This window comes from Euphorbia lathyris, chromosome 2 (genome assembly GCF_963576675.1).
Source record: "Euphorbia lathyris chromosome 2, ddEupLath1.1, whole genome shotgun sequence".
NCBI classification, from domain to species: Eukaryota; Viridiplantae; Streptophyta; class Magnoliopsida; order Malpighiales; family Euphorbiaceae; genus Euphorbia; species Euphorbia lathyris.
In genome coordinates, this window is record NC_088911.1 from 73914261 (window position 1) to 73939983 (window position 25723).

General features: G+C 36.5%; 1 protein-coding gene across 8 annotated transcripts; it reads right to left on the bottom strand.

The window, feature by feature from the left end:
• Positions 1 to 3582: 3582 nt before the first annotated feature.
• On the bottom strand, positions 3583 to 24733 carry LOC136218603 (SH2 domain-containing protein B-like). Of its 8 annotated transcripts, none has more exons than XM_066005585.1 (13): positions 24418 to 24733; positions 23440 to 23631; positions 23079 to 23285; positions 22906 to 22995; positions 21845 to 21922; positions 21584 to 21748; positions 20334 to 20666; positions 12463 to 12573; positions 12290 to 12372; positions 11107 to 11269; positions 7713 to 8062; positions 3929 to 3997; positions 3583 to 3849 (listed from the first exon to the last, which is right to left on the bottom strand). In XM_066005585.1, the coding sequence occupies exons 1-13, from the start codon at positions 24565 to 24567 to the stop codon at positions 3831 to 3833; spliced, it is 2010 nt and encodes a 669-aa protein (XP_065861657.1). In that variant the 5' UTR covers positions 24568 to 24733; the 3' UTR covers positions 3583 to 3830. The 8 variants fall into 8 exon arrangements, 5 of the variants coding, with proteins under 5 accessions (XP_065861657.1, XP_065861655.1, XP_065861658.1 ...); XM_066005586.1 differs by adding an exon at positions 24072 to 24139 and having other exon boundaries at positions 3584 to 3849; positions 12290 to 12573; positions 24418 to 24489; XM_066005587.1 differs by lacking the exon at positions 24418 to 24733 and adding exons at positions 24072 to 24139; positions 24230 to 24358 and having other exon boundaries at positions 3584 to 3849; positions 12290 to 12573.
• Between the last annotated feature and the right edge of the window lie 990 nt (positions 24734 to 25723).

A 25723-nucleotide genomic window follows, 5' to 3' on the forward strand; every position in this document is an offset into this window, starting at 1 on the left:
AGTTCATTAGTCAACGAGTACAATCTAAGTGAGAGGAACATTGTAAAAGGGTCAATTTAGACTACTTGCATGTTCTGATATGCCTTGCAAAGATAAGATGTCTTTTGATATGACTTGAATATACATATACATACGAAATGAATAGCAAGCTCTGCGTTATATTACAAGGGGGGGTTAAGTGTTGCCTTTCGGTTCTCCTTCAAATTCCAAATCTCCTTTACTATCTCATAGTAAAGATAATAAAGGAAATTTGGAATTTGAAGGAGAACCACATTTGGAGCCCCTCATATCCACATTGCATACTCCTCAGTCCATCTCCAGGCAAGCCTCTCATAATCTTCCCCGTTGTTGAGGTATTGCTCATCAACTTCTTCTTGCCCATGAAATGGCACCTTAATATAGGGTTGTAGTAGTAGATCATATATGTGCCACAACATCTACAAAATGAATAGAATAATTAGATCACAAACATGATTAAGTGTTTATCAAATGAACTAGATAAATGGTGGTATATCTGTACCGTGGCAGTGGAATAGGGAGGGTGAGTAAGGAGACGGGGAAGATAAATCATCCCTTCAGGAGCCACGTTAAGATGATAGATCTTATTCCAGAAGCGAAACTGAGAATAAGAGGAGACATTGATTAATTAGTGTATGTGTATACAATGTCATGTATAGGTTCATATATCTTAATGAGATAAGTTAATATTACTATTGGAGGTCTGTTTGGAAACTCCAAAGGGTAGCTGATTCTGATTTCAAATACACACATTTCATATGGAGTGTATTGGGGGCCTTTTATTCTGGCCGCCCATTTGAAAAAGTTATCATCCAGCGGACTTGTTATCATCCAAGATAAGAAGAATCATTACAAGTAGAAAGAAGAAATCAAGAAGAGTTAAAGAAGAAAATATGGATTGACATACCATCGATGGCCAGAAGCCACCATGGGTTCTCCATGTCAGAAATTACATGTTCCTGAACAATCGCAAAGGGATCCATTATACAATGTAAGTTTTCTGGGTTGAATGTATGGATACTGAACGATTGTGATGCTGATTATTTATACTGATATGATAGTTGCTAAGTGAAAGGTCGTGAAAGGGGAAAGGTCTTTAGTGCGTTTAGGGTTTTGTGTAATGATGCTACTGTATTAATGACCTGTTTTGGGTTTTGCAGATATCAAGACTTTGAGATTATAGGCCTAATAATGACTCCAAGATATGGAAATACATCAAGATCGATTTGTTTCAGAATTTGGATATGTATTGGTTATTTTTTTTTTAGTTTTAATTCAGAAATTTATGTGTACAAATGTAAACAGATTATGAGCATTGGTCTCCAATAAAATTAAAACCATTGATATACAGAATTTCATATTCATTTGAGTATGTTTCATTATTCAAGTAAAAACCATAAATTTATACGAAGAAGAAGGCAAAAAGTGACATTTTAATTTTAAAAAAAAATGTCATCTAAACAACAATAAAAAGACATTAAAATAAACGAATCTGTCATCTGAAAAGAAATCATTTGACATGATTGATTAAGACCTATGCCATCTAAAACAAGCTATAACGGCAGAAATTATTATACGAACTGTCATCGCAAATTCAATATACCAATTTTCCACACGTCAACTTAACGGTTTTAATTATTAGTATGTCATGTGATGACATTAAAGGTGACGGTCGTAATAAATAAGCTGCATCGTAACAAGAGTAAGATGACAGTACGCAATAGGCTAATGTCATGTGTCGTGCCTTCACATGACAGAACCTAACCGTCGTCTGAAGGTGCAACAGACGGCAGCGAGTCCCGTGACAGTTTTATATCTCGCGGGATGACGGTTTTTAACCGTCGTCTGAGAGGCTATTTGGCGTAGTGTAATTTAACATTAGAGATGAGTAAGTGAGTATCCCGAACATATATCTGAAGGGTGTAGTAGTCGAGTGCTTTATCTGCTATACCAAATTTCTTGGTCCAGTGGATCGGGTGGCGACTCTATACAATTTAGCTATAAGTTATTATTGTCACATCTTATAATAGCTACCGCTAAAACGCACGGGTTATGCTCGTGATGTGATAGCACTTCTTTTTCCAAGGACGGGTCACGCGGTGCTGTTGTTCCCCTCCCATAAAGTATTGTGTGCTCACAGCAGCACTGCTTGGAGTGTCCTTCACCATAATGAGTACATGTATAGGTATGACCTTTGTTACTCGCGGAAGCTTTTCCTTTTGATGATTGAGCATGTCCAGAACAGTTTCAGTAGTTAGAAGAACTATACTATCTAACATACCCTTAGGCTCTTTCATAGCTTGTCGGTGGTTATAATCCTTACAGACATATACATAACATGATTTGAGGTCCAAATGAGGAACTTTTCATAAGATTTTGCTTTGAGCGTGATTGAACTCTGAGTCAAGGCCCGCTAGAAAAATATGAATTGGGAGATGGGTTATGGTCTTATGGAGAGGTACAACTCCATCAACCTGATTTTCATGTGTTTTTGTATGAGCATCAATTTCCTGAAAAATGCTCACAAGTTAATTATAATTTACAGGTAAGAGTCTACCATCTTGGTAGACGGTAAATGACCGTGGATTCAATTCAAAGAGTTATGCTTCATCAGTGTCATCATAGAATGTTTTTGTGATGGCATCCCATATTTCTTTGGCTGTTTGAAGGTGAATAAATCGTTGCATTAATGTTGGATTCATTGAGTCAATAAGCCAACTCTTGACTCGATTATTGTTAAAGATCCAAGTTTCCAATTGTTTGTCTTCTGTCGATGGCTTTGCTGTGGTAACCAGATTTATTTCTCCAATTCGTAACTCCATAACCTGTGAGCATAAGGGAAAGTCTGTATCATCTAAACTAATACCAAATACAAAAGGGATATTGTCATTTGAGGTTTGAACAATAATTTGTGGTTCATGAGGCTGTGGAATTTTTTCTCTACCATGTTGCAGATGGTTAAAGGAGACAAACAAGAAAAAAAAAAGGTTTAAGATTTAACTTTCAATAGAAGATTGTTGGCTCTAATACCATATGGATAAATGGAATATAAGGAATTATGGAGTTTCAATTCATTCATAAATTCTAAGTATATATAGAGACTAAGATACAACTGTAATTTGCTTCATGATTAAGAGTCCTGTTTAGAATCCTATAATTACTTCTTATTACTATCATTGTTATTGTTCACGACTCAAATATTTAGAGGAAATTACACAGAAAATCAGTTTTATAATTTATTTTACAATTAACTATCCACCATTTTTTAATATTCTCATAATCATGTACTTTAATAACTTTAGAATTTAGTTGATAAATCCTGGATGTGTGTAATAAAGTAACAAATTCTTGTTACCCAAATATTTACTCTTTTTCAAATTTCCAATAATCTTAAGGAAACCCAAATCCTGAATTGTCATGAAAATGAAAAATGATCTCAACTCACCTCCATCAAAGCTGCTAAGGTTAAAAAAGAAAGGCTATTTTGTTATTGAAATATAAAATTTTACAACTCCAGATCGAGTAATTGGCCAATTTATATTCAGGAGGAGCCATATATATACAAGTTAATTCAAATGCTTTCTGATATTTTGACACAAATGGGTGTTATTATATTATAAAAGAATATGTATATAGTGAAAAAAGGGTGTTTCAACAGTATATATTATAAATGAAAAGGCCTATATAACCTCCTATTTTACAGATGTTTTTCCAACTAATATATACAAAACAAAGAAAAGAAAAGAAAAGGCTATGGATAATGGCTGAAAACTACAAGGCTCTGCAAGCAGGAGATATCAAATGGAGCTCAGCTATTGATGTCTTATTGTCCTGCATTTTCAACTAAATAATTACAAAAATATCAAATCAAAGCTCAAATAAATAAACTATATATATCACATTATCTTGCCTTCCCAATCGAGATAGCTCTGGCTCTGCTAATAGAATATCTTGCAATGGTTTCACCTTCTCCTCGCAACTGCATACAAAGGAAATAACCAAGTGTCTCTGTCTCATAATCTGTTTTTCTATTAAAATCAGAAGAATTTCAAGATTTAACTGAATCAGGATTAATTATATCAGCCAAGAGAGGGCATTTAATTACTACAAGGAAGGCTCATAATCAAGATATGTAACTATGGGAACACAATGAGAGGTTTTCATTTTGTATGCCTTCCTTTTATATTCCATCACCCCTCCAATCCAACTATGAGTGACCTGCACCCTCTACAACAGGGAAAAGCTTTCAGGTTTTCAGAAAATTACTCTGCAGCCATCACAAGCATTGCACAATTATCAGGAGTTGATTCCTGCTACCCACTCATCAATCACATTGTGCTCTAATGCCATGCATGTTGTCGATCAGATTTTAGAGAACCAACAACTTCTTTAATTTGGTTGGATCTACTATTATACAGCCTCTTGCTACAGGAATCTAAAATAGGAAAATATTTTTCATTAATAAAGGTGAGGTTAAGGCTCTAATAGTGGGAAACAATATAATAACAAAAGTCAACCCTTCAAGTCATTATACAAACCACGGTGAAAATGGGAAACAATATAACTAGGACAGTCGATTCCCGGCATAATCAACTACTAAAGTCATTATATCAACCACTGTTAACATTTCCACTTGAGTTATAACCCCATTGTATCAAAAGTTTCTCTCTAAAGGCACTCATATGACGTTGGTAGTTTTTTAGGTAAAGAATTAGGTTCAATGTACCAGTGTTTAGGAGAGAGCATGGGTTGTTTCTGTCCTTTTAATACTATGTTAATTGTTTTCTTAATACTGATGAAAAATCCTAAAACATCGTATATATCAAAAGGGAGGGAGTAACATTTAAATTACATCATTCCTTTCATGTTACTAAGTAAACTTGGGCAAAGAATTCTGGGAAAAGTTTAATTAAGTTGCTTGGTTGCCAAAAAAAATTGGCAAGGGAAGACTTGCTCCTACACCCTTGTGGTGGGACCCCTCCCCGGATCCTCGCTTAGCCGGGACGCGTAATGCACCGGGCCCCCCTTTTTTTTTTTACTTCCTCATAATCAATTAAGAGTTTTCTCTCAATCTTGTGTATCTGATTACATGGTATCAGAGCTGCCCTAGTATGCAGAGTTGTACAAACTGACCTAAGGTTCCACCCGTTTCTCTTTCACTGACCTTCGGCCACCTACGAGTCTCACCGCCCTTTCTGTGGTGTTCCAGTTGCATTCCGACCGGCGAATGCACCGTACGCGCCACCTACTCTCCGGCGACCCTCCTCCATGCGTCGGCGCGTCCACCCACTTCCAGCTGCCTCTTCGGCTTCGTCTCGCGACTCCCGGGCCGCCTGTCAACTTTTTTTTTCCAGTGGAGGTCCATAACGCCTTGTTGCTGTTTCTATTTTTCTGGGACTTGTTCTACTTGTTGTGTAGTGGGTATTATTTACCAATATGACTCACGAAAAGAAAGCTGAAGCTAGCAGAAATGTGGTTAGAAGTCGTTCTATACCACTGATTTGAGCATTGATATCAAAGTGCTGCAAGCTTAAGGAGAACAAATGTTTGTCTCCACTATCTATGTGGACTGTGAGGGTGTTACTTCTGAAATTCTCTCTAGTGCCACCATTCCTGATTCTGAAAAGGCTCTTACCTGTGTTTTGCAAAGTGGGCTGGTTCTTTCAACCACTCATGTTGTTCCTGCTTCATGCTCTCGTCAGTCACAAGAATGCATTTGACCGCTCTTATAAAGGTCCGAGTAAGGGTGATATTTGGGACACCAAAGATCAAACCGAAGAAAACAAAGTCTTTAAGTGTTATTATTGTCATGAGTCGGGTCATACCAAGCGTACTTGTCTGATACTCAAGGCAAAGATGCAACGGAATTGGTTCCCAACTTACACTCTTACTGCAAACGAATATGCTAAGAATCAAGAATCATTAGCTTCACAACATTTTGCTTAATCTATCAGTGCCATTGCTGAATCAAGGAAATTCCAACAAGTGTCTCATTTCTTTATCTTCCAAGTGGGTCATTGATTCTGGTGCGACAGACCATATGATAGGTAATTCTAAATTGTTCGTCTCTCATAATAAAACTTTTCTTTCACATGATATTGTAGTTGATGGTACACATTCTTCAGTTATTGGTTGTGGCACTATTAATCCAATTTCTTCCCCTTCCCTCTCATCTATTCTTAATGTGTCTGGATTTGCATTCTCTACATCTTGGATACAAACTATTAGCAGACCTGTTGCCTGCTCTAGTGTATCCACACCTTTTGATGAACATTGTCGGTTGGCACATCCCTCTCTACCACTGTTGAAGAAGTTATACCCTCGGCAATTTGTCTAGCTTAGATTGTGAGTTTTGTCCGTTTGATAAACATCATTGTTTGTCTTCCCCTCCCCGAATCAATAAAAGATCAAATTTTCCATTCGAATTTAGTCCATTCTGATGTTTGGGGTCCTTGTGAGATTATGTGGATTCGTCATCTCTTGTCCGAACTTGGTTTCAATGTCACTAATCGAGCAAAGTTATGGTGTGATAATCAAGCAGCCCTTTATATTGCTTCCAATCATGTGTTCCATGAACTTAAGAAACATATTGAAGTAGACTGCTACCTCGTTCGTAAAAAGCTAAAAGAAAACATCCTTGCCACAGCCTACATTGGCACCAATGAACAGCTTGGGGACATTTTTACCAAAGCCTTAAATGGGGTTAGGGTAAATTACATTTGTAAGAAGCTAGGCATGACAAATATCTATACTCCAGCTTAAGGGGGAGTGTAATGTGTATATATATTGAGGTGTAAAGCTGTAACCATTAATTAGTTTGGGTAGTAGTTAGCATTTATTCCTAGTTAGTGTCCCTATGTATAAATACCTATTACTTCCTCATAATCAATTAGAGTTTTCTCTCAATCTTGTGTATAGATAACAAGAATTAAGTGACAGTGTTACTTCTATAGTTGAAATTCGAAAAGAACAATAGAAAAAAGGCAGTTTTTCCGGTTTTAAATATTCTCCAATTGCATCCTAGACTTTACAAAGGCATAGTTTTCTAGCTTAAAATTGTGGCTAAATACGGCTGCATAGTGGCCTTTTTAAATGCGCTCTTCTTTTCTAATTGATCAAATTATAGCTAGAAACTACCCTTTAAGTCTTACTTCATGATTAGCAAAGACATATTTGTGCCTTTTAATGATTCTACCGTGGTAACAAGATAGTTATTATTAATTTTATCAGTTTTCAACTTTATGGATGATAGGGAAACATTTTCATTTGTGAAGTTGTATATTCAATGTTTAAATGTTTTATCGGTCAAAATGCATTTTTATAACCTCAGTGTCAAGAGTTAAACATACCATCACTTTCAATTTTTTCTGTTCATTTCATCTGCGCCATCCTTAGAAAATATTATGACAGAATGGTATACTGTGAATCTGAGACAGTTACTGGATATAAAGGTGTGGCACGTTGGCACTAGAGGAATTAAGGGACATATCAGTTTTAAGTTTGTTATGCTTTGGAAATGATGTGAGATTCGGGCTGATATTATATAGATGTGTAGGAAGAGAACAGCGACTTTGAAATCAGGAATCAAGTATTCAGCTTGTTACCTTGGGAAAGAGGAAGTGTGTATATAATATTAAGTGGTTGTAACTTGTATCTAAAAAAGAAAAAGAAATTAAAGAGAGAGAAAGACACACCTGTAAACATAGTCGAGACTAAGCAACCTGTGATGTATAGCGTAATCACCACCAACATAAGTCACAATTAAGCTACCTGAATCTGGGTGGGGCCAGCTCCTTGAAGTAGGAAACCGCAATACAAAAGTTCCAGGCTCTTGAAGACCCCTAGGACCTTGAAGTGAAAATTCTGCTTCTTCCTTTGTAATAAATCCTTCTATCCACTTAGGTGATGTCGAACTCCACATTAAGTTTATCTTATCTCTTGATAGCGTAAAAGCAACTGGGTATAACCAGCACCACATCTTTTCAAAGTTCTCTTGAGCAACATACTCCTGGCATCCTGCGATTCTCCTCAGGAGCTCAAAGTCCTGAAGCAAGTGATAATAAAGCAAATAGGCCATGACTCTAAAAGTTATTTGAATACTTTGACTAAAATACAATAGCAAATTTCAAACCAATGTATCAATGCAATGAAAAGGAAAAAAGATGTACAGATGGCTATAATGCTTCCCCGTGTAATGCAGAATTTGACTTGCCTGAATCTAGATAATTAGACCTTAGCCACCAGCAAAAGTACAGTACCTACTGGTTATATGGGAGGATCCTAAGCCAGCAATCAGTGATAACAGGCACAGTTATTTATCTCCTCCAGGCTCTCTATTTCACTTCCTCCAAAGTAACCAAAATATATAAAAGAGGGATCCAATGAACTGTCTGCTTTTCTATAAAATAAAGTATACCACTAAATATCCACAACTCTTCTTGAATTCACCTGCTAGTGCTCAGCAATATCAACTAATGAAGGCACCAACTCACATCTCTTTGCTTGAACCACAATGCAGCAGCAGCAAATCCTTATTAGATCACTCTTGTTTAAGATATTTTCACAAATGTTTCTGTGTGCTATAAGATTCTTCATTGTTGAATCCTTCTCTGAGAAGATGACTGACAGATAAACAACCAGTAACTCACAGATAACTAAAAAGAAAAAAGAAGTTTGCTAACCGCTTCTACTGGAATTTGGATTGAACAGTGTAATAAATGCAACAGATAAGAAATATAAGAAACAAACAAGTGCAGAAGCACAACTACTCTCACGAGAAAACACTCCTATCAAAGCAAAACAGCCATGACCCGAGATCCAAAAACTCTGATTCTTTTCTCAAAAGCTACCCCTCACACACCTAAATAATTTCAGGCCCCCAAATTTTTCATGTTCCTCCTAAAGCATAAATAAAGCCAGCTAAGAAGATTGCCAACGTGTCCCTTATTACTTGTGGGAAACACTTTCCATATCTTAGGATCACAAGACTTGGTCCAGCAGCATTCCCTTATTCCCACTGCCTTAACAAAAATAGAAGAAAACAAAGCCTTTAAAACATTTTGACACACTTATCTATTGGAAAGACTAAAATGGCATTTACAAATAACCCAGGCCACATCTATAACATGTAAACCAGTGAGACAGTACTAGGATGCACTGGTGAGGAAGTAGTATTGTACCCTGATTTTCTGCCATAACTCATTAGTATCTGTATCTTAGCTATCAAAATGGTAATACTTCAATGCGAGGTTTTGAATTGTTGCCACAATGATGCTACCTCAACTTTGAATTGTGGCAATGTGCTGTCGCAGTGTCTCCACTTTCAGTAGGTAATGAATACTTTCAAACGCTGCGCAAACAGCATTTCATGCTTCATAAGCAAGAACAAATAATTGAATATTTTTTCCTTTTATGTAGAGAAATAGCAAAGTAATCCCAAATTTAGAGTTCTAAAAAATTTAGCTGAATATACAATATATCAATACCCTCCTTTACTTATGGAAAATAAGAAAATTTGGTGATTTAAGAGCCAATTTCTCATTATTCAATTATTCATTATATTTATATTCTAATATAGTAACAAATGTCCAACCTCCTACTGAACTTTCTAAACTAACTAAACTTTATATAAATAAAATATGCTAATCTTACATATTTTCATAATATATATAACAAATACAAGCATAGACTTTCTTTAACTAATACTAAAATTTTAATCAATAACTGGATTGTCAAGACTCAAAATATGAACATTTTAAATTAAAAAATAAATGGACTTGATATCATGTCAAGGAATCGCTCAACTCCGAGAAGTGTTTTATTATTGCGTCATCAATAAGGTTGTTTTTCCAAGTAAAATACAATGATTTTGGTCAATGAATCTTACAAGAAAATACAAGTTGCAAAAGCAACAAAAAGAAAATGGTTCTTGTCTATTTTTTCAATTTATTTCTCTAAACTTAAGGGGTGTTTGGTAGCTCCTTTTCAGGCTCATGTTTGTCTTTTCATTTCAAAAAGGAGAGTTTTAAGTGTTTGGTTAGTCATCTCCTGTTGCCTTTTACCCCCGAAAAGTAGCCTTTATAAAAGCAGAGAATCCCTGCAGCTTTTTCCAACAGCAAACCGTAACAGCAAACAGCAACAGTAGGTAAAACAAACTGGCCCTTATTTTCTCACAACAAGTAGAAACACAAAGCAAAAACGGATTGATGACAAAAGGTCCTTGAGATTTTACACAATATGGTCAGACAAGGTCAGTGATGATTAAGTGATTATCAATCTACAATGCTAGTCTTAATTTCGGATAAACACCCACAATTGCTTCCTAGAAACAATTAATTTTAATAGTTTATTATTGACTCCCTACCCCACAATTAATAAATGAACTCTTCTCCACATTTTCCCCAAATTATTGATCTAAAAAATTCTCCACAGGATAGAGGCTTGCAAAACTGAGAACACAATCATAATCAGAGCTTTAATATGGGAAATCTGGCCACCAATTACAAGATACCTTTTCTTGCATCGAACAATATTTGCAGAAAACTCATTCAATTGGTTCATTAATCTGAAAATAAATCGCATAGGCTTACAAAGAAAATAGGGAGGAGCTCAACCTACACCCAGGTTGTAGGCTATATATTTCAAGGCACAAAAAGTTCTCTTTTCATGCTACTGCTAGTTTAGAAAAGTGCACATCGCAAATAGTAATTTGTTTCACCTCCTAGTCATTTTCCAGCCAAAAAACAATGCAATAAAGTGAGTTATTTTTCGGCTAACAAGTCCTGTTTGTTTATGAAATTGCCACAACTGGGAGGATGGGATTCAACTAGATCAAGCCCTGAAGTTCAAGAGTGCTACTACAACTAGTTAAAACATGGCATTTCTTCAAAGATTTTCAAAAAATCAAAACACCAATCAATAAAAATAATATAATGTTCACTAATATCTTCATCGAATAAACAATTCTCATCCAAAAGGCTATAGCAGAATACTTCTTAAGATGTTCTACAATCAGTAAAATTAGATCAAGGTCACTACTTTGTAGTTTAAATTATTGACATCATATTTGAATGCATTCAAGAGAGAAACCTGTTCTGTGAGAGATCTACTACTGCAGCCAGCAATCTTCATGAATTGCTCTTCAATCTCAAAAACCATGTTTTCCCATGGAACAGCATGGTTGTTTTGTGAAATTGAATTCCATACTCTGGTTCCTTCCTCTATCAATCTCCTTGCAACAATTATTTGACGCCTGGAAGAGAAAGAAATTTCCTTTTACTTGAAGGAAAGAGGCATCAAAACTAATCACAACAGAATGCAATCAACAAGCAAGAGGATTTGACCACCTCATAGCTCCAATAAAGAGATGGAAAGAAGACTATTGGTTTCTTTTGTAACAGCTGTACATGCATCGTTTTTCTAACCCAGCCCATTCTAAGAACCACCCCATCCAAAGGAATCTGGGTCAAAAGTCCAACTAGAGTCAAATTGGGGTTGAACCATACAAGAGAGAAACTATTATGACAAAATGATCAAGCATATAGTACCATGCTAAATATCAAACCTGCAAAGTGTAAATGAGAGCATTAAATTGATTATGCTGTAGATCATAACAAGACACACACTTTCATGTTTGATTAACTGAAGGAGCATTTGCTTTCTAAGAAGCAAAATTCCTTCTGAATCTGAAACCAAATAGAAGAATTGAAATTTTCTTTTAGTTAAAATTTTAGATACAAAGAATGAATATCAAAGTAGTAGATAAAACCTCATGAAATTAGAAGAAACCCAAAATTGATTTTATTAAAAATTGATAAAAATACCAACTACAGATACAAGAACTAATTTTATTTTTAAATGAATAAAAAAAATACCATGGCCAATTCACCATGGGTCAATGGAAAAATGGGCTTTAGGATTGCTCAAAGCAGCATGATATCTAGTAATCAAATTTCCAGTCCAACCAGTTGGTTGGTTCATGAGAAACAATCGTTCTAAGAGTAATTACAAATAAAAGAAGTTAGAGGCTTTAGTAAACATATAACTGTTTTCCTTATGTTAGCATAAGTTGGCTCCATCAATCTAATGTGCAATATCAATGATGTGTAAAAAGAACTGCATAATATCACATTTGCATTCAGTAAATAGAAGATTATAAGAAAATAAGCACAATCAATTCAGGCAACAGACTGTCACAACATACTTCTAGTTCAAGAGCCAAATAGTATTAAACTTGATCAAATACAGCAGGAGCCAAGTAACTATAAATTACCTGTGATGAGAGCATCCTGAGTATAAAGAAACCTCATGTGCAAATCTCAAGAGATCAACTTCGGAGGCAGAGGTTGCAACCTCCTTCAGAAGAAGAGCCCTATCAGTCAAGCCTCCCAAACAGTATTTAAAGATAGTCGTATCAGATATTGAATACCCATTGCTTGACATAACCTTGAAATCTGAACCTTTTTCCTCAATACTCTCTAAATCAGATGGTGAATCTTCTGCTTCTTCGTGGTTCTCTGCACTTCTTTCCAACTTCATCGTGAGTCTATTCTCAACCTAAATGGAAAATGGTGATGCGGTAAGGCTCACACAAGGAAAAGGAGAGAGAGGGAGATGATAGAAGTTGAGAATTCAACCAATCATAATTAAAGAGATCAAAATCATTCAGTAACCTACATAAAAGCAAAGATGTAGAATGAATGAGGCCTGAAGATATTCCAACCATTAAAGAGAAATATTATCTGCTGCCTATACTATATAATCGTCTTCTTTTATTGTTCTCTTTATTTTTTCTTTTTGTGCTTCATTATCCTAACATACAAAAACTAGGTTCCCTCCCTGACCTGAGAGACAAGATCATAATTTAATAAATTGACATTTCGAATGTCATTTGCAAGCCCTATGCACTCATTACATACCGACTATTTAGCTAAAATGATGTAATGTCCAAGGTTACATATGCAAAGATGGGAGAAGGATAAGAGAGAAACTGAATTCCCCTACTTGAAGAATACAAAGATATTGCAAAAAAAACAATAATAATAATAATAATAGTAAATAAGTTTGAAACTCTAAAAATGAAGTAATAAGTGTAAGTAATCTATTTACGGAAATAATTCAATCCTACTCAATTAACAAAACACAGCCATATATATACACAACAGAGTTGTTCAGACCTAAACCAACTCTAACTAGGAAACCGACTACCTACACCAACACTAAATAGGAAAACAGAAAACGATTAGGACACTAGACGTGGTTCCTAATCGTATTTGACTAGGACATACTTATCACCCCCTTCAAGTTGTACTGGGCGGGACCGCATTGAAAGCTTGTCACGAAGAAAATGAAACCTCCCGCAATGCATTAGTTTGGTAAAAACATCCGCCGTTTGATCAACTGTAGAAATGTATCGCACAACTAGTGTCTTGGAACGAACTTTATCACGGACGAAATAGAAATCAATTTCCAAGTGTTTACTGTTGTTATGGAACACTGCACTCAAATTGTCACACCATAAAATAGGAGGAGAAGTTATTGGGAAACCGATTTCATTTCACAGAGTAACATTTGTATCCGACTTAGCTCAGACGTGGCAGATGCAATAGACCGATATTCTGCCTCTGTGGATGACCGAGAAATTGTGGCAACTGCCCAAAAAAACAGCGTACCCGTTGGTGGATTTTCTGTCATCTTGATCTCCACCCCAATCAGCATCCGAAAAGCAATGCAATTGGCCAAGCCGGCCACCCCGATGCAGTGTCAAATCATACAAACAAGTCCCATTTAGGTAGTGCAAAATGTGTTTGACAGTTAGCCAATGCGATTCACGAGGCGCATGCATGTACTCAGAGACTTTATTTACATGTACATGCCGGGATCAGTTAACAATGCACCATCCATGGTGCTTAATTTATCAGTGGGATTTGCGGGTGTCAAAACAGGTTTAATGCTTTGCATTTTTTACTTTTCAAGAATGGCCTTACAATACTTGGTTTGATGTAGAAACAGCCCCATAGAACTCCATTCAACTTCAACACCCAAATAGTAATGTAGCCGTCCCAAATTTTGAATGGGAAATTGGGACTCCAAGGATAACTTAAGAATACACATTTAGTAGACCAAGATGCAAGTTTATGTGGACTATACGGGCGAAGCCAAGGATAACATAAGCAACCAAAGATACGAATTTGTGTATAATCCAAAAGTGTGTCGAATAGTAACTGATGCGGAATTGCAAAATTAATAGTGGATGTTGGCAATCGATTAATTATATACACGGTAATATCAGATGCATAAGACCAAAAGGAAATGGGTAAACGAGCAGGATTTAATAGGGCAAACCAGTTTCAACAATATGACGGTGTTTTCTTTTGGCACAACCATTTTGTTTTGGTTTATAAGGACAAGAGGACTGATGTAGTCCATTATCTGAAAAATATTTTGTGAGGGCATGAATTCGCCCCACAGTCTAACTGGAATGATTTAATTGGGAGTCCAAAGTATTTTTCCACAAGTAAACAAAATTTAACAAAGGTGTCATACACGTCAGATTTGTTTTTGAGAATGAAGATCCATGGAAAATTTTGTGAAATGATCAAAAAAGAGAACATAGTATGAATAACCATCATGAGATTTAATACGTGCAGGGCACCACATGTCTGAACAAATCAACTCTAATGGTTGTTTAGTAACATAATTGGATTTAACGAAAGGAAGTTGATGATTTTTGCTCAAGGAACATGGTTCACAAAGAAAATGCTTCTTATTATCCGAAGCTAAAATAACATTAGAAGACACGAGTTTTCTAACATTTGGAATTGCTGCGTGACCTAAACGAGCATGCCATGTAAATAACGCAGCAAAATTTATTGAAATTGGAACTGAAGCTTGAAGCTCGAACATGAAGGTAATATGAGCCATCTTTACTCTGCCACTTGAGGATGATTTTCTTCATTGCCAAATCCTTTACTAAAAATGTTAGCAAAAAATTCAACAGAAATGTTGTTAGATGAGGTAAGAGATCTAACCGAGATTAAATTTTGAGAAGCCGAAGGAACAAATAACACATCTTTGAATTTAAGATTTTTACCATTCATCTGCCAATCAAAGGCACCAACAGAATGAATAGGGAGTTTAGAACCATTACCTATAGTGACTTCCTCAAGACCGTGATATTCGAAATGAAGAGTAAGATTTTCTAAATCAGAGGTGAGATTATGAGTAGCACCTGTATACATGACCCAAGACTGATTTCGTTTAGCAGTTGCAAGATGTGTTGAAGGTTGATTGTTCTGTCCCTGTCCTTGATTGAAATTTGGTGAAGAACAATTACGAGAATAGTGTCCTTTCCCGTTACAGACACCATTAAATTTGAGTTGCCACGTCCGGGCTGAAATTGTTGTCCATATCCGTGGGATGCGCCTTGGCTGTTAGACCGTCCACCCTGGGACTGCCATCCACGACCTCGCCCTCGTCCCCAATTGGTAAATCCTCCACGAGAAACGTACTGAGCAGATGGGGAGATATTTAAATCCATCGTCGTATTCGAGCAAGTTGGATTTCTTCAATGATCAATAAACCAAATAGGTTATCATACGTAATAGGCTCGAGTCAAGCTTTTAAGGAGCGACAAAACGGTCTGTAAGTAGATCTGAGTCCTGCCATGATACAATCAACAAAATCATCCATACTATAGGATGTTGTAGGGCTGCCAACTCATCAAACAACATTTTAGCCTTTTGCATATAAGTAGAAACAAAATCATTATTTTTCTGAAGGGTGAGAAGTTGATTCCTTATCTGTCGAATTTGAGGAAGAGTGCCTGTAGCAAAGGTTGTATGAAGCTTGTCCCATGCTTCTTTGGGAACCCACTAACTGTGGGAGCATGTTATCAGAGACAAATCCATAAATGATTGCGAGGACTTGGGAATTAAAATACCCAACTGAATAATAGAATAAAATAGAATCACCGCTAAAAAAAGAAACAAAGAAATCAATCGGAGAAGAGAAAGAAAAATCAAAGAGATCGATCGACAAAAACGGAGAGATCAATCGAATCCAGCAAATAAGATCGAACGGAGAAGAGAAAGGATCATAATAATCGGGAATTCAACCCCTTAATGCTCTGATACCATGTAAGTAATCTATTTACTGAAATAATTCAATCACAGCCATATATATACACAACAGAGTTGATCATACCTAAACCAACTCTAACTAGGAAATCGACTACTTACACCAACACTAATTAGGAAAACAGAAAACGATTAGGACAGTAGACGTGGTTCCTAATCGTATTCGACTAGAACATACTTATCAATAAGATACAACAACAACAACAACAACAACAAAGCCTTAGTCACGAAATGATTCGGGGTCGGCTAACATGAACCATCATATGAAACCGTGCAATCAAGTGAAACCGTGCAATCAAGTCGTGTCAGGGACACAAATTCTCTCCCTCCACTCTATCCTATCCACTACCATATTCTCCTCAATCCCTAATAAACTCATATCACTCTCGATCACCCTCCTCCAAGTTTGCTTAGGTCTACCCCTACCCCTCACCACAACATCCCTTTGCCACTCTTCAGTCCTCCTAACCGGCATATCAAGCGATCTTCGTCTAACATACTCATCAATAAGATAATTTTTAAAAATACATAACATAAAATAGTTGAAAACTTAGTGTATACCAAAGATGGTCATATATGTTCTTAACTTGAGATCAGGTCAAAAAAAAACATAATTAGCTGTTTATTAAAGAGGAATAGATGAGATAACTAAGTTCTAAAGTCCTTTTAATAGTTACCCTTTGTCGAGTAGTCCATGTCAATGAAGAAGATACACTAATGAAACTAGTGGTTATCCTATCCACTACCATATTCTCCTCAATCCCTAATAAACTCATATCACTCTCGATCACCCTCCTCCAAGTTTGCTTAGGTCTACCCCTACCCCTCACCACAACATCCCTTTGCCACTCTTCAGCTCTTCGTCTAACATACTCATCAATAAGATAATTTTTAAAAATACATAACATAAAATAGTTGAAAACTTAGTGTATACCAAAGATGGTCATATATGTTCTTAACTTGAGATCAGGTCAAAAAAAAAAACATAATTAGCTGTTTATTAAAGAGGAATAGATGAGATAACTAAGTTCTAAAGTCCTTTTAATAGTTACCCTTTGTCGAGTAGTCCATGTCAATGAAGAAGATACACTAATGAAACTAGTGGCTGGCAACTTTACCAATTTAGACCACAAGCATCAATATATCAGATCTTTTATATAATAAAGATGCCAAATTGACTGCTACAAGTGGAATATAGATCAGAGGGTATGACTCTAAAAGCAAGAGAACACTCGACAGAGGATTAATATATTAGTGCAAGAGAATACAAATGCTTGAGAAATAAAAGTTAGATAACGCAAAATATATTAACCAAGTGAAATTCAAGCAGATATAGATAGACTTTTAATTACTAAACCTATTTATTTAGTTATTTAATGAAAATGTGAGGAGGGGAAGGGAAGAAAAGGTAATAGCAGCTTTTGGCAAAGTAGCAATCATAAGTTCAAAATCCTTGCAGCTGGTCCCTTTCTCATGCATTTTCTAGAACAAGGAAATGATAGTAGGATAAGACCGATACAGCTTGGATGAGAGAGAGATTGTAGTTATATGCATTTTAGTAGGGCCGGATGCTAAATATATTATGTAGCTCACATAGACAAGGTATAGTGAAAAGGCTTAATTCTTTCTGTATGTCGTCGCTGCATTATAGTAACTTGTCATGAACGAGCTGTTGCTGTTTAGAGTCCTAATTAGTAATTATGTTTTACAGTCCTAATTAGGAGTCATGCATTAATTAGTTTCCATCTAGGATTTGTTTCAGTTATAGTAGTTTCTGTCTATTTAGGATTCATGCATTAATAGTGCTTATTCTCTTTTCCTAATTTGTTGTTTCCTATTCCTAATCAATTGCTGCCTATGCAGCCCTAGCAAGCATTATTCCTATTTTGTAATTATGCCTCTTCTATTTAAAGGGGAGAGTATTAATAAAATAGCATCAGATGAAAATCCAATTAAAACCTTAAGAGATCACGGAGTTGTCCCTTAACGAGTTCCTAACAATTCTGAGATCGTGGGGTTCTCTCTTAACGAGCTCCTAACCGTTTTCAACAAGATAGGTAAGGGAAGGAAGACTTCTCAGCATTCTTTCCAAGAGGATTTTAGGGTGCAAGGTCCCATAACAAGATCCCAAACCCGTGTTCATAACATAATAACTCATTTCAGTTATCATTGCAACAAGTTAACATCTATTGCACCACACAGATCCCCAGCTCAAGCCCCACAAGAATACAAGTCACATGAGATATAGGTATCCTGACTATGTTAGCTATAATTCAACAACATGACTGATTAAGTAATCATTCAAATTCACTAGAGAGTCTTAACATTTAATCTCCCAGAGTTCCAAGAGCAAAATCATGCAAAAAGACCATTTGGTTGCTGAAATATGAAATACAGTTTTAATTTTATTAAATAAATTTTGAAAGAAACATCTAAATTGGAGCTATGAAAACATTTATCCAGCTGTATGAGGAAATTTAACATTTCCTGACAACAAACCATTAATAGGTATTGGAAAAGAAAATTTGTATTCTTGAGATTCGAAGGTAAACTGACAAACAACATAACTTGCATACAATCTTATATAGTCGTTTATTCTCACTGGAGTAAATAATGAAAGTCTAAAAAGAAATATCCACAATTAGGAAAAAACGAGGTTTTTGTTGACATTGAAATCCCAATACTAAGAAATACATCAAATATTTCCCAAACATGAGCATGCTATTTCAATGTTTGTTCTTTGACGAAGGAAATCACCTACTGAAGTTAGTGTACTAACAGAATTTTATACTTTTGAAAAGGCAAATGGCTACCTATGCATTACGACAAGCTTCCCCGAGCACACATATAGACACCAACAAACATATCTTTGTGGATTTTGTGTCAACATGTACTATGACCTTAGTGTAATTGTTTAGTCATTGATATTTACAGTAACCACAATGACAAAGACAATGGTAAAAATATTATAAGAACAATAACGATAATGATAATAATAATAATAATAATAATAATAATTGTAATAAATGTCTGCTAGGTATAGGTCTGCTAGGTTCCTTATGGTCTTCCATATACAGCCATATATTTAGATATACAGCTGTCTAGGTTGTATCCTTGATGTATATATATGTGTATTATCCTTCAATTCAAGATATTCATATAGTTATTAGATTATATAGATTATATGGTATCCCAAGTATCTTTCTCTCTATTCTACATGGTGTCAGAGCCAGCTTCTATTTCTGGTTTTCTAGTTTCTGGGTTGAGTTTCCAAGAGGTTCCTTCTGTTATGTTGAAGCTGGTCCTTGGGGATATCTTTCTTCACCTTAGGTAGTCCCACTGCCCCTCCCACAAGCTTCTTCTGCTGCCGACTGTCCGATCTGCAGATTCCAGCGGCCGATATCCCAGCATGTGAGTCTCATGCACCGTCACTCTCGCCAAAGCCCTGTCAATGCGCCGGCACGTGAGGGCACGTGGCAGTCCTCTTCCAGCGCCGTCAATTGTTCTGGTCGCCTTTGTATCTACTCTCTACCTGCTAGGGTTAGTTTTCCAGTTAATGTGCTTCTTTCTTTTGACATTGCTGGAAGCCTCTTGCATGATGTTTATACTGCCATCTGCTTTTCAGATGAGGATTGTTGTTCTTTTGTCGTCTCGTCGTCTACCTTCTGCCTGTCTGATTTGTTCTTTTGGGTTGCATCAACCCGGATTATGTCTTATATCCTAAAGTATCTAGAGTTTCTAGCGAGTATTATTGTTTTTAGTGGAATTGTTTTATTTAAGACTATGTTATCTGTATCTCTAGCAAGCTGGGCATGATTAAAATCCATGCTCCAACTTGAGGAGGAGTGTAATAAATGTCTGCTAGGTATGGGTCTGCTAAGTTCCTTATGGTATGTCTTCCATATACAGTTGTATATGTACATATACAGCTGTCTAGATTATATCCTTGATGTGTATATATATATATATATATATATATATATATATATATATATATATGTATGTATGTATTCTCCTTCAATTTAACATATTCATGTAGTCTCTTAATTTAAATGGTATCCTATGGATTTCTCTATATTTCATTGTCTGTTACAATAATAAGAAGGAGAAACAACAATAATAATAACAACAACAACAAGAATGTTTAATAATAATAAAGAAACTAAATTCATTAACCACCTGATTAGCGCTCCAAGCATGAGAGTTGCATTCCTCATCTGGTTGCTCCACTACAGACATATTTTCCTGCCTTAGTTTAACCCGCTTCGATGATGAACTAGGTTTTGATTCAAGGGCAAAATTGTGCTCGAATTCAGCTGATCCATTATCCAATCCAAGGAGAGGATGACTATCAGATGTTGGTCTTTTCCATGTAAGAGAGGATGTTCGAGGATTGCGACTTCGAGAAATGCAACGAATTGGATGAGAAAATGCCTGAAGGAAATGATACCCCCCAAACTCTGGCATTTCAAATTTAATGCGGAATAGCCTATTGTCACACTTGGATGAGAGCTGATTTTGACGAAGACAACAATACAGTCAAGTAATGGAAACCAAAAAAATAAAAATAAAAAAATTCATAACGGAAACCAAAAAAATTCACAACAACGTTTATGCGACGAAAATCAAAATGTTGTTCCAAGTGCATGTTTGCTTATTGCATATTGCTGGCACACCTAAGATTTAGAGCATTCATAGGCATTACAAGAAAACAGAAGAGAACAAGATATTACCCCAATACAAAGACAAACATGAAGTTGGAGATGACATTAGATCATAATTCTTTGGGGTACAAGAGACATAAGACACTATGACCCCCATACGATATTACCCCCATAAGAAACACATGAACACAAACACGAAGCTGAAGATGACACTTAAAAAAAAAAAAAAAAAAAAAAAAAAAAAAAAGGGCGGCCCGGTCGCATTACGCGTCCCCGCTGAGCGAGGGTCCGGGGAGGGGTCCCACCACAAGGGTGTATTGGAGGCAAGCCTTCCCTTGTCAATTTAATTGGCAAGAGGCCGCTCCTAAGACTCGAACCCGTGACCTCTGGTCACACGACAACAACGTTTTACCGAAGCTGAAGATGACACTACTAGATCATAATTATTTGGGGTCAAAACCAACTTCGAAAAAACACGATAACAGACATAAGACACTATGAGCCTAAATGCATAAAAGGTGGCAGAAAATCATCTTGATTAGATAAGTTACATTAATATAGTAAACTTATCCAATTCAGATTCTGATACCCATGTCATATTAAAGAAATCATGGTTCTTAAAATGACAGCGAAGTAGAAGTATAACTGGGCATCCTCTCCAAAAAGCATCAAATGAAAGAAGGCATGTAGTGGAGATGGAATAAGCAAGTTGAATGAAAATATAAAGGTAAGTACGCAAAAGTTTTTCTTGTCTTATATCACCACCTGAGATATTTTGAGCTTAAAGGATGCACGCCCATGCAAGAGTTTGCTTGGTCTATCAGAGGAAGCAAACTCAATTCCATCATAGCTTATCAAAAGGGGAGCTTCATCATCAGATGTCTTCTCCACAAGTTGGCAATTGTCTGCATACACGAGTGAAGCAACAACCTGCAAAAACACATTTGAGTGGATGTGCCAGAAGACCTGCCAGAGCTAATATGTAAAACATAAAAGTTGATCAAAGGAAAATCTGCAGGTGCATACCTCCACTTCCTTGTTTATATCCCCCGTAATTGCATTTGATAAAATGACGTCTAACGAAAAAATCCTGCGACAAGAAAGCTGAAAAGAAAAATTGTTTATGAAAAGAAATCCTACATTTCCAGAAGCATTTCATACTCAAGATATATATTATGTACCCCACCATGTAAGGGGGCAATTCATTACAGTAACATGTTGTTTGACTTGTGTAATAGGGGAAGCAGGACACCTGAAGGTATGTTTACTTACAAGACATATCTGTTTGACTTCTATGTTTCTTCTTCTGTTGGAAAATTTTAAAAGTAAAAGTAAAATTTATATTTTTATATTTGCTTCTTCAAGTTACTCAATAGTGTGTCGTCATAGTAAAGGTATAACAATTTAAGGGTTAATTATCTCTTTAATTGATTAGTAAAGGTAGAGTGGACAGTGACAGAAACTTGGCAGAAAAGGTATAGTGGATGACTACAACAGTAGCAATGGTGAATGTTTGAAGTTGCAAGCAATAAAATCATCGACTCAAATATAGGGCATTTACAGCGGCAGAACCACAGGTGATATCAAGGTTCATGGATGCCAGTTGCAATGGTGGTAATTGTTATCATGATTGGGTTACTAACAGCTACTACTGTGATGATAATAGATAGGATTTTATATTCATTAAAGATGAGACCTGTCAACAGTTTTCTAGTGATTGTGGCGGACCAGGCGGTGAAATCAAGTCAGTGCTGGTAATAAGGTAGTGCCTTTAAAACAATCTGGAATTAATTACTAACAGAAAACCAAAATTTTGAATTTCTCTACAGCATTTCTGCAAATTTAGAAAACTGAAAGGCTTCTTTACAGAAACCATGAAAATTGGTTTCAGGTTCATCTGTGTCTCTTTATGCAGAGCAAACACCAAAAACCAACCAAATTGGATTTAGTCTATGTCTACAAAGGTACAAAATCCTCAACAACATAATCAAAATGATAAAAAAAAAAATCCTTTCCAAAGGATTAAATCAGTAGTTTTGACATGGCTATGATAAAAATCCAACAATGTGAAACTCTAAATAACTGACCTTGCCACCAACGATGCTCCAAATGCCATCAGTGCCTTCTTCAATCTCAGAGGTAGATGAGTCATCAATGGATAATTGTAAAGGTGGGTCCTGGAATTGGATGCAAACATCTAGGTAAATGAACAGAAACATAAAAACAAGCACAGAAATTCAACAAATAAAACTGTAAGGACCTTAAGATAGTGATCTTTAACAGTTAAACTCATAGGCAAGACTTCTGCTCGGTAGATGTAACCCTGCAAACCATTATCTCCACCAGCTCCAACTAATGTTATCTTCCCAAAACCATTTGAAATAGAATCACTGCTTAATAAAGAATGGAGAGGCTGTTCTCCTACAATTTCCCCATTTACATGAAGCTGCAAGACATCACCAGATATCTGAACAGACAAAACAATTTCAGAAGGTTATACACAAAAACCACGCTTCAATTACAAATAGTGGCACCATATAGTATATAATGAAGTAGCAACGCCCTTGTTATAAACTCTTTAAATGAGAAATAACAAGACTCACTTGATGCTGAAAGCATACCTCATATCCAACATGTACCCAACGTTCCAATGAAAACTCATTTTCCATAGATATATTACAAGCACTTGTCAAGGAAGGCAAATCACTAGGACCAGGAGCTTCCTTCTGTAAGAGAGGCGCTGGTAAAAGCATCATTACCTTCTTTTCAGTTAGAGCAACGAAAGGAGCACTGCTGGTTCTATCTGAGATAAACTGTGAACCAAGGACAATAAATACAGACATTCAATTTAAAGGGCCAAAAAACAAAACAGAAAACAAATATAAACATCAATACTACATGTATCACCTTTCACATAAAAATATGTGCATCAACAAAATAGTAAAAAGGGCGGCCCGGTGCACTACGCGTCCCCGCTGAGCGAGGATCCGGGGAGGGATCCCACCACAAGGATGTACTGGGGGCAAGCCTTCCCTGCCAATTTATTTGGCAAGAGGCAGCTCCTAAGACTCGAACCCGTGACCTCTTGGTCACACGACAACAACGTTTACCTCTGCGCCAAGGCTCGCCCTCATGGACAAAATAGTAATGGCCATTAAAAATAGATGGGATGAGCTTATAGGTTTAAGGAGAATTTGACTACATGCATGAATACAAAACCATTAAAATGTTAATGAGAAAACAAAAGGCTGACCTTCATTGAGAATGGTTCTCATGAAAAAGATAGTATGTGAAAAATGCACTCAATGTCATTCCAACTATCTGGAAAACAAACAAAAAAGAAAAAAAAAAGTTCAATTTTTCCCCAATTCAAACATTGAAAGATAATCAAGCAACAAGCTTTTGCAATACTTGACTAACAGAGTTACACGTGCCCATCCAAAAATATCCAATTACGAATACAACGAAACTTGAAAATCAATGGTTGGCCGTTTGAAGACCTTTTAGAAAGAAGGGGTAATGATATGAACACCCAAATTCAGAATTGAAAGGGACAAAGGGATTAAGCAAGAGGAAAAAGGGAAAGAAGTCGTTCGGACCCGATTAATGATTGAAGCGGGAAATGCAGTGATGGAATCGATGAGGTAAATCCAGAAAGAGAAAGCAAAGTTGGCTCCTTTTACTTCAATCTCCATTTCAAAATCTTGAAGCGAAGTGTAATCTTTACTGTACATCATAGTATCACCCATGGTTGCTGTTTAGGCTTCTTGATCACACAAACTGACAAAAGAACTCTCAAAATCCCAAAATGTGTTTTGTTTCCCTCTATTTTGGTTATTTCTCTGCGTTTTCTCCCTGTAAAGCCGACACCCAGAAACAGTTCTATTGTGACCTGCGAGTGACCTGACGGCTGTTGGAAAAAATTAAGTGGACCGCTAAATATCGTCCCCTAAGTACTAATCACAAAAATCACCTTTCTTTGGACAATTATACCCTTCTCATAATTTTTAATTAAAAAATGGAATCCTCTCAAATTATTTAGTTTTCTCAAAACCCGAACAAAAATCATCATGCCACCAAAATACGGGATGGAAAAAGGCATGATGGGTATTCCGGTAAGTTATTTTTATGAAAATATATTCGAAAACACGAGTTCCGTCTCCAGAATCGGAGACGGAAATCGTTAAAGTTTGCCTGAACAGGTGCTGGACCCGTTCGGTGCCTAGGGAAAATGGGTGAAGATCTCGTTTTCCCTAAGGTAGAAACGGGTTCGCCACCCATTCGGCCCTAGGGAAGAACGGTACGACGCACCCGTTTCTTCCTTAGGAAAAACGGGATGGCGCACCAGTTTCTACCTTAGGGAAAACGGGATCGTCACCCGTTTTCCCTAGGTAGAGAATGGTTGCGGCACCCGTTCGGTCCTAGGGCTACCTGGTGTGCCGCACCCGTTTTGTCCTGGGCTAGGTAGTGTGAATCACCCGCCCAGGCCAAATTTTGGTATATTTAAATTTTTTAAAAAAAAATTCGGGACGATGTAGGTGGACCCGAAATAGTAAAAAACTTCAAAAACATAGAATCGAAGCTTGGAAATAATATGTTGTTAATTTGTCATTATTCATGTATTAAGTAAATTTCAGATTGAGAAATTATTAGAGATTGGATATGTAGTTAATTGTTTTCCTTGTTAATTATCAGGCTGACATTATTGACGGTGGTTCTAGACACCGGCATACATCCAGTCGTGTTGTTATTGCCTCCGCTCAGAGGATCCGGACCGAGCAGAGATTGATGGGGGACGCCTAGAGGGCACACGCTACACATGCAGAGCGTGTTGGACGTCAGCAGGAAGTTGATGATTAAGAGATGGACGTAGATGGCTCTATCCCTCCTCTGAGTGCTGATATT